This window comes from Paramormyrops kingsleyae, chromosome 18, assembly GCF_048594095.1.
Source record: "Paramormyrops kingsleyae isolate MSU_618 chromosome 18, PKINGS_0.4, whole genome shotgun sequence".
Taxonomy (NCBI): domain Eukaryota; kingdom Metazoa; phylum Chordata; class Actinopteri; order Osteoglossiformes; family Mormyridae; genus Paramormyrops; species Paramormyrops kingsleyae.
The window spans coordinates 9032636-9042392 of record NC_132814.1 but is presented as its reverse complement, the minus strand read 5'-3'; the positions used below and the strand labels follow the sequence as shown (position 1 = coordinate 9042392).

At 41.4% G+C, this 9757-nt stretch overlaps 1 protein-coding gene across 1 annotated transcript; it reads right to left on the bottom strand.

Annotated features, from left to right (window-relative positions):
• Positions 1 to 1885: 1885 nt before the first annotated feature.
• LOC111838065 (N-acetyllactosaminide beta-1,3-N-acetylglucosaminyltransferase 2-like) lies at positions 1886 to 9534 on the bottom strand. The gene is made up of 2 exons (XM_023800642.2): positions 9316 to 9534; positions 1886 to 6909 (listed from the first exon to the last, which is right to left on the bottom strand). The coding sequence occupies exon 2, from the start codon at positions 6852 to 6854 to the stop codon at positions 5616 to 5618; it is 1239 nt and encodes a 412-aa protein (XP_023656410.1). The 5' UTR covers positions 6855 to 6909; positions 9316 to 9534; the 3' UTR covers positions 1886 to 5615.
• Positions 9535 to 9757: the final 223 nt, after the last annotated feature.

Here is a 9757-nt window from a genome sequence, read left to right as displayed (position 1 = left end):
TTGCAACCAAATCTATGCCCTTGGATGGACTGGAGATTTTTTAGTCAATCCAAAGATTTTTGATCAGATTGAGGTCGTGGCTCTGATTAAGCTGCTTAATGCTGTTGATTGTTTAGTCTACTACAGTTTCTTTGGGTTATTGTAATGCTATTTTTCACATGCATACTTCCAGTCTTTCTCAGACAGTGACAGGCATTTTTCATGAAACCAGTGATTGCACTGGCTACGATGAGAATATCATTCTGCATACAGTGTCTTTCTGTTCTGCAATACAACTCCAGTTACAGAAACGCTGAGAAAATACGAATAATGTTTATGAAACAAAAGCACACATGTGAGACATTGAAAATACTAAAACAATACATTAAATACATTAATATATATTTTCTTAAATGAAATTTAATGTTTAAAAAATATATACTCAAGAAATATAATCATTGAAAGTGAGAAATTGGTTGCTACATAGTTGCTTGAATAACCAAGGTGTGCATGTGATTTCACAAACACACACGAATTTGTGAATGTGAAATTTACTTTGTTTTGTAATGTTTTAATAGAGTAAATTCAAAGATGATATGTGAAAGTCTGGCGAATATCGAACCCACTGCTAAATTTACTCCGGCAAAGTATAACACGACCAACTTAATAAAGCGTCATGCCAAAGAGTGTGAGCAGTTGAACAAAACAAAAACAGGGGATTGTTCGAAGCAGTTAACACTACAGGCATCATTGCAAAGACGTGCGAAACTCCGCAGCAATAGTGCAAAGCGACAAAAATAACAGAAAAGGTACTCGAATTGATTGTTCTGGATGAGCAGTCCCTGATTGAACACTTTGAACCACGGTACAGTTTGCCATAACAAGCTGTACGAAAAAGTATGTGAACACATATCAAAAATAATAAAAGATGTACCAGCGATTAGCTTCACTACTGATATCTGGAGCTCTGACGTGTGCCCATTATCGCCTTTGAGTTTAACTGCACACTGATTGGACACGAGATGCGAGCATGAAAATGCAGTGTTGATATTTAGTACACTTGTATTGTATACTAAAATTTTAATTCCTGGAGATTACTGCACCTAGAAGTATACTTCTACATTACTTACATTGGAATTAAAATTTCTGTTACTTTACTGTTACCAGGTTGTTAGTATTATGTTAATAGTAAATAATTCAGCTTATACATATTTTTGTGTGCGGATTTTTTATATTGTCTTCCAAAATTAGGTATTTAGGTCAAGTATTTAAGCCTGATGTCTCCTTAAATATAATTTCCATCTCTTTAAAGTGTGACATATGTCTTATTAATCATCGGATCAGTACTCAGGATCGGACGATACCCAAAACCTAGGTATCGGTATCGTTATCGGAACTGAAAAAGTTGGATCAGTGCATCCCTACTGTCTTCTCACCTTCAACTACCTGGCAAAGGATGGCAAGCTTTCTTCAAGCACCTCTCAGTATTTTGCACCATCCTTTTTCTCCTCTGGGAATGGTGATCTTTCAGTTGTAAGATGTGTTGGGTCTTCATCAGACATACATACCCTTTTGCATTGCAGCTTGGCCACTTGACTGCAAAATCTGTAAGGAACTTTAGCAAAATCTAAATGAGACTTTTCCCCAAAAAAATAAGGCAATGCCATTTTAATTAACTGTCATTGCTTTTTGGAATTTTGTTTTCACTTGCATGTGGGTGGTTTACTGTGCATCAATGAAAAGATGACACACCTTTTTGCTCTCAGTATGTAATTCAACAAAGGATATCAATTCTGGAGGGGGGTGGTGACACTGTACCCACTGTTTCTTACTGTCAGTGCAGTGGTTCTGAGATTGTGATGACATCTGTTTAAGTGGCACGTGGCAATTCATAAAAAGTGGAAGCTACATACCAAAGTTTTATTGTTTGAAAAGTACACACAAAGACATTCTGAAAGCAATTACAGGGACATCCCTGAGGCTGTGGTGGGAAAAGTGCTCAACAGTGGTATAGCTAGAATTTTTTTTTCCAAACGGGCACAACTTTAAAATCACAATCCATCTCTAGCCTTTACAAACTATATGGCCCGCAGAGACAGAATCTGTAATGAACGATAAAAAGCACACTTTAACCCTAAGGTGCAAAAAACACATACCCCATCACAACAAACACACAATGCTGCCACAACACTAGCTTGGTTACTGCAAAATAGCAATTAAACTTTGCATCAAATCTTGTAAGTAGATTTAAATATTCATTCATAGGAAACAGGTGATTAGCATATAACAAAATGACAGGCATACTAGTTGATGCAAACAGGTTTAGTCACATCAAAAAGGGTATTTTTTGCAGTTTTTATTTCTCTGATATTTCAGTTAAAGTTGCCCTAGACAAGGTCAAACCCACAGCTGTTCACAATTCCTGCGATGGTGCATAACACATACAATGAAAACACGCAAATTTCCATAGCTGAATTTTCATGAGATTAAAATACGCAAATGTGTTGGTTGGAAACCAGCTGCTACTTCCTTCTGAAGGTTTGCATCACTTAAACTATAATGTCAAAACCAAACTTGAAAGAATCTCCCACGGCAAGGACAGCCAGTGCAATAAACAGGGCAGACCAAGAGACGAGGGCCAATCAGTGCAATAAACAGGGCAGACCAAGACCAAGAGACGAGGACCAATCAGTGCAATAAACAGGGCAGACAAAGAGCAAGAGACGAGGACCAATCAATGACATCGCGGTGAAGGAGGGGAATCAAAGTTGGTGTAATGTAAGTGTCAGAGAGGAGAATCCTCCTGTTGGTTAGTAGTAACGAATGAATGGGTGATAGGTGACTACAAGTCTTCCATGAATGACTTGTTAGTAGTGATGGATGACGTTGACTATGAGTCTTGCTGGTAGAATTTTCGCGGGGGGGGTGGGGGGCGGGGCGGGGCGGGGATTACGGATGTTTTGGGCGAGCCTAAGCCTCCTGTCCATTGGTTCTGCCTCTGAAGTAAAAATACAAGCACCAGACCAAAATGTTACTCAAGTAGTATAGGTCGTCCAATACAATACTACGGAAGTCAAAGTAAAAAAAAGTAACTGATTTTAAAAGTAGTTATGTAAAAAGCACAATACTGTAGTGCTGGAGTGGGGAATATTGTAAATAGCCCCTGTGTAATTGTAAATATTTGTTATATTTTTCTAATCACCAATACGGACCTTTTAATGGACTTTTTGAGATGTGATGCACTGTGTTGCACTGATTTGGTCTTTTCTAATCACTGCATCCGTCCTTTTAATGGCTTAATAAAAGGGCTGTTTTCCCCTTTATGTCAGCCTCCTCGTTTCATGCTGTTACTGCAATGACTCAGTCTGCCAGACACTACAATTCACTCAAATCCCTTGACCTTACAAAAAAACACCATGTCCTTTCAAATTCATTCAATACAGGAATGACAATAGCACTGTAAGTTACAGTGCAGCTCAATAAGGAAAACTGAGCAGCATAATTTCCTTTTATTAAGAAAAAGTGGTGAAACTTGCTGAACCTGTTGTTCAATGGAATCATCACCATTTTTTCAGTAGTATAGTTCTCATGTCAACCTTGAATATTGATAAAGTCATAAAAGACAATATGTAATGCAAAATAATAATAAAGAAATTGCTCAAGAATCGTGACAAAAAAATTGTGGAAAAAATTGAGATTCATATTTTATTCAGAAGCATGCAGCCCTTCTCAGGGGCATTGCATGCAATAAGTATTTTTTTTATTTATTATGCGAGTAACGATGGTCATGCAGATGTATCTGAATGTAACAGAATAAAGAGTCGTTATTTGGAAATTAAAAGTTGCAGCAACTTGAAATACTCAAGTAATAATCTTGAAAAAAACCTTCTTTAGTGTAGCAAACAAGCGTTTATACCTCGTTACTTGACACATCTGTCCTACAGTCCAAAGACATAGTTAGGCTAACTGGTCTCTAAATTGTTGATGCCTAAAATTGTTATTGTTCCCCTGCTTTGTACCGACCTTGACCAGAATGTGCTTGGAAGCTATATAGTGGATATTTTGATAATCTGGAAACTTCATGAATGTATATTGTGTGTTTATTTTTATATAACAAACAAAAACCCACATGAATATAATATTATATGCTGCCTGTGACGTCCTTCCGGCCTGCCCTCCCCTCTGCCTGTGACGTCCTTCCGGCCTGCCCTCCCCTCTGCCTGTGACGTCCTTCCGGCCTGCCCTCCCCTCTGCCTGTGACGTCCTTCCTGCCTGCCCTCCCCTCTGCCTGTGACGTCCTTCCTGCCTGCCCTCCCCTCTGCCTGTGACGTCCTTCCTGCCTGCCCTCCCCTCTGCCTGTGACGTCCTTCCTGCCTGCCCTCCCCTCTGCCTGTGACGTCCTTCCTGCCTGCCCTCCCCTCTGCCTGTGACGTCCTTCCTGCCTGCCCTCCCCTCTGCCTGTGACGTCCTTCCTGCCTGCCCTCCCCTCTGCCTGTGACGTCCTTCCTGCCTGCCCTCCCCTCTGCCTGTGACGTCCTTCCGGCCTGCCCTCCCCTCTGCCTGTGACGTCCTTCCGGCCTGCCCTCCCCTCTGCCTGTGACGTCCTTCCTGCCTGCCCTCCCCTCTGCCTGTGACGTCCTTCCGGCCTGCCCTCCCCTCTGCCTGTGACGTCCTTCCTGCCTGCCCTCCCCTCTGCCTGTGACGTCCTTCCTGCCTGCCCTCCCCTCTACCTGTGACGTCCTTCCTGCCTGCCCTCCCCTCTGCCTGTGACGTCCTTCCGGCCTGCCCTCCCCTCTGCCTGTGACGTCCTTCCTGCCTGCCCTCCCCTCTGCCTGTGACGTCCTTCCGGCCTGCCCTCCCCTCTACCTGTGACATCCCTCCTTCCTTCCCTGCTGCTGTGCTACTGTTCGTCCTGCCATCAGAAGCAGCAACAGCACCATCACCTGCCTGACTGAGACTCAAATCTTAATATTTGGACAGTGTAAATTAGGATTGTGCCATCTTTCACTTAACAAGAGTGTGTGGCAATTCATTATTAGTTAAATTTATATGAAAAAAATGACAGAAAGCAACATAAGAGTATAACCAAAAACTTGTAAAGAAAAACCACTGGAGGTCCAAAGTGACTGGTCCCCAAACACCTCCCCCCCCCCGACAAACATTGTAGAATATAAATAAAATGCTTTAATAATAGCCTATAACCAATATGAACCAGCACATAAACCACTATCAACATCAGCATAACATTCATTATAACAGCTTGTCATCTGATACCTCATATTGTGGACTATGGTCGCACAAATTTAGCACTCCGTTATTAACCTGACACAGACTGACACTGAAAAAAACACAAATGGAAATCTGGTCCAAAACATTTAACAGCTATTTGATTCTTCATGTTCTACAGTCACATAAAATACTGTTAAAAAAATATTGTAATACAATTTCTGCATTTTGTTAAGATTTTGGTGATTCATTGTGATGACAACTTCTGTATAAATATATACATTTGATTATCAGACAATTTTTTGTTTTGTTCATTGGGCCCTTAAGCTAGTTCCTTTACCCCATCTGCTGCAGGAGTGCTGGGTAAACGTCACACAGGTTGGTTGGTGAGGACGAATAAAAATGTGGCGTTAACAAACGAGCAGAGGGCTATTGATGTTTTTCCACATCTTGAGTATCTGCTGTGGATTCCGGTTACATGTTAACAGGAGGTCTTTGTACGAACAAGGATTGCTGTCATCGACCTGCATGTCTACCTCGAAGCCCGTGTGCATCTCAGGTTCGACTCCAAGTGCCTGCAAGCAGATTCCTATGTAGACATCATTGAAGGGGAAGAAAGGGATGAACAGTGACATCCTGCTGAGGGGCTTTACCAGGGAGCCTGACAACAGAGAGCCAGCACCAGTGGCATAAGCCGGGTAAGAGCCTTCATAGAAGCTTTGAGGGACATAATATCTCTCCTGAGGGTCATGAACTGGATATGACTCGATGTTAATGTGACCAGCGTACAGCTTGGCGGCCTTTTCAGGTGTTAAGGAATGCAGATAGCGGATTATAGCTGCTGTGTTAATGAAGATATTATCGTCTCCACTGAAGATGTACGTTACATGTGGGCAGTGTGTCAAGATCCACTCCAGGAAGAGGGCATCTTTCAAGGACCGGTTGTAGAAAGTGTCTTGAAAGTCCCATTGCAGCAGGTCACTAAAGTATTTTCCCTCGAAGTCCAACAGACGCTGCAAACTGGGCTCCTGTGTCGAGCTTGTGCCCAGGAGGAATATGGTACGCACAGTTGAATCTGCATATGACCCCTGCCGACCCCATGTGTTTCGTATTGCCTGACGCTGCAAAAAATTGCCGGACTCCGACTTGATGGCAATTAGAAGATAAGGTCGCCCCTCCCCGTTCAAATTTTTGCATTTGTTTGGCTGATCTATCACAATTTGAGAATCTCTGCAATTCATTCCTATCAAGAAATTCTTGTATATTTCTGAATAGGAGTCAAAATCTCCTATATTGGCACGCATCATTTCAAAAGTTGCAGGATTGCACCGAGGCTTGTTGAACTTCGTCATGTTAGACATATTCATCTTATCTAGCTTTTCCAATAAAGCTTGTTGACGTCTGCTCCAATATGAAGATTTCTGTGCATAGGCTTGCCTAAATGCTTCTGAGACTGTACTAACAATGTTGTTGTCCTGATCAGGTTCAAACTGGTTTGCAACCGCCTGTTCGAGTATAGTGCCTTGTGACACCATCGCCAGTGGAACGTCTCTCTTTGATCTGAGAAAGTAGTACAGAAAAACTGCAAGACCGTTCATGAACATTATGGCAAGGATGATTTTTTTAGCCCTGATCATTCTTAGAATCATGGTCTTTGTCGTAGGAGGATGTACAAATTAAGAGTGAAAGAATGAGGCACTTGACCTAAAAACAAAAAAGAAGGCATAAGATTAATATCTCCTTCCTCTGATTCCAGATTAAACTGCAAAACATCAGACATGCATCCACCCATTTTCTGTACCCACCTGTCCTTTCTGGGGTTGCAAGTTGGCGAATCCCATTGCAGGACACACTCACAATTTGGTAACTCTAGTTCATCTTAGCATGTTTTTGGACTGTGGGCTGTGGGGGGACTGAGTACTTGGTGGAATGCCCTGACAACACAGGGATAACGCGCAAACGTTACCTGCCTGTTTCCGGTTGTTATAAAGGGAATAAAACTCTCGGGACCGCGTTGCAACTTTGGAAAAATCTTTACTTGCCAAAACTCAACTCTCACAGCACATACCAATGTCTCTTACACCAATCACCTCACAGACTGAAGGGCAGGGCTACTTGGCTCCCAGAACCAATCACATGACTGTGATAAGAAGAAAACTTAACCCCTTAAACCCTGTCTATTATATCTCCTGCTTCACCGTATTCTTGTGTACTGCTGTCTTAGAAATTTTGAACCTGCTCAGTGTAGCCTTCTGCCAGCAGGACCAGTATTATACCAGGATTTAAAAATGCAGATTTGTTTTAAAATGCCTGTCCGTGCTTCAGTCTTCAGTCGGTCACTGAGTGTGTTTGTGTTAGTTGCTGTTTTTGTAGTCTGCTTTTGCTTCCACTTTCTTGCGATTTATTTCCTGCTTGTTCCCCTTAAGAATCAGAGTATGTTTTGCCTATGCTCCCTGCTTGTATAGACTCCCTGTTTATTTTGACTCCTCGTGGTCCTTTTATTTCTCCAGTTTCTAATTAAAACCCCTTCATATGAGAGCTGCACTGCAGATAATCCCTCCAGAATGCCACTCCATAATACCCCCCATACGTCCCTGAAAATAGAAATAGTCTTGATTGACCAGCTACAAAGTTCCGAAGCTCAGAATTACCAGAAGGAAGTTGTACTTAAAAAGCTGACATTCTGGTTGCTGAACTAAAGATAACACCTGAACCAATCAAGCAATCAGAACTCCGAATACCTGTCATAGATGTGTTTAGAGAGGTATGGGGATTACTGGGTTGAGAGATACTGTCATAGGAAGTCGATAACAGAGGACAGGGCTAGGTGGGTGGAATCATGGACTTATCACTATGGTGATTTTTTTTTGTGCTTATGCTTCCTACACTATATGTTATCGTTTCATTCTTAATGACCGTGGAGCCATGTGACTTTGGTGATCCAAATGGCAGCAAGATGAGAGAGTCGTGTGCCGTTATATTAACCTTCCCTGTGGATATTGACCTTCTCTGTGGAACTGGCAATTACACATCTTTATATACGTTATTCATGAGGATCTTTGTTGCTCCATTTTCTCATGCATTTAGGGGGGTGGGGGCCCCTGGGCTAAAGTCAGTGTTGGGGCCCTGCCTACAGCATAAAATTCCGCCGTGACAACCGCAAAAAAGATTAGGGCCCCCCACTACAACTTGGGCTACTTGGATACAGCCCAGGTTGGCCCATGCATAAGTCTTTGAGTCTACCCTGAAAAACCAGAAAAACACCCATAGTAACTTATTGGAAATTCCTGAATACACTGCTAGAAAAAAAAGATACAGCCTTAGTACAGTTTTGTACCCCAAAGTACAAACATTACCTCCAATGGTCCATTCATGTACCCTAAATTAGACTAAAAGGTACATTTAGCTACAGATAAGGTACAGTTGGCAGACTCTTGAGGGTACAACCCCAGTGGCATGTAATTGTACCCTACAAGGTAACTTTTTTTTCTTACAGTGTACATAAGACAGTTAATGACTATTGTGAAGCTTGGTGGTCGATTAGAAATGCTTACTGTACATGCTTTTCAAATGTATAAAGTAACGTGTCATACAATTATGATGTTTTTTGTTAACAGCACATATAGCAATCCTATTAAACTGGTAGTACAAGATTTTAAGCCAGCAGGCAACCATGCTTTACAGTCAAATGCTTTGCACTGAATACATTTACCTGAAGACTAAAACTTTTAATCATAATAATAAGCAATAATTAACACAAATATTTCACCGCAGTATAGGCTGAAACATTAAAATATTTACCTGTGTTTATATATATATGAAGTTAATTTATATATCTTTTAATCTTTATTTACCTATTAGTTGTAGTTACCTGTACTGAAGTGATTATGACATTCGGACGGTCAGTGCAAAAGGGTGATTCTAGGATTCGTGTTGTATGGTTAAGAAATTAATAAACATTCCATCAAATAATAATGTTTTTAAACGAGTAAAACGAAAAACTCACAGTATAAGACACACAGTGTGTCATAAGATACACAGGCACAAATAATTATACAAAAAATTAAACGAATGACCTTGGTGCGGTAGAGGAAATGTGTGTTTACTTACTTTTTTGCTGCCCTTTGTCTTCACTCCAGAAAGGAAAGATAAGACTGTCGGCAATGAAGACTTCGCCAAACGTCTTTGCTCGTTGGCATATAGTATATGAATAGCTGTCAGGTGTACGGCGGTTGGGCTCTAATCTGCCCCCCTGCCACGGCTTACCTCCCATGACGTAATCGCTCTTTTTAAAGGTAATGTGGCGTCGCTTCGCTTCTCCTGTACAACGAAGCGGAGTTACTGGTTTATCGGGGAAACTTGTCGGATTTAAGGTGCCACAGTCTAAATGGACTTAATATTCGTTCACTTACATTTTGCCCAGACTGCCTTAAATCCGACAAGTTACCCCGATAAACCAGTAACCCCGCTTCGTAGTACAGGCCACTGCACAATTGAACTTCATTTTTCTTCCCTTACGTAGACTTAAAAACTCACATTACTTGTTTATTGC

Bases quoted from the DNA above. Each gene is read 5' to 3' on its own strand.
- LOC111838065 (XM_023800642.2), bottom strand. From the start codon at position 6,854: ATGATTCTAAGAATGATCAGGGCTAAAAAAATCATCCTTGCCATAATG.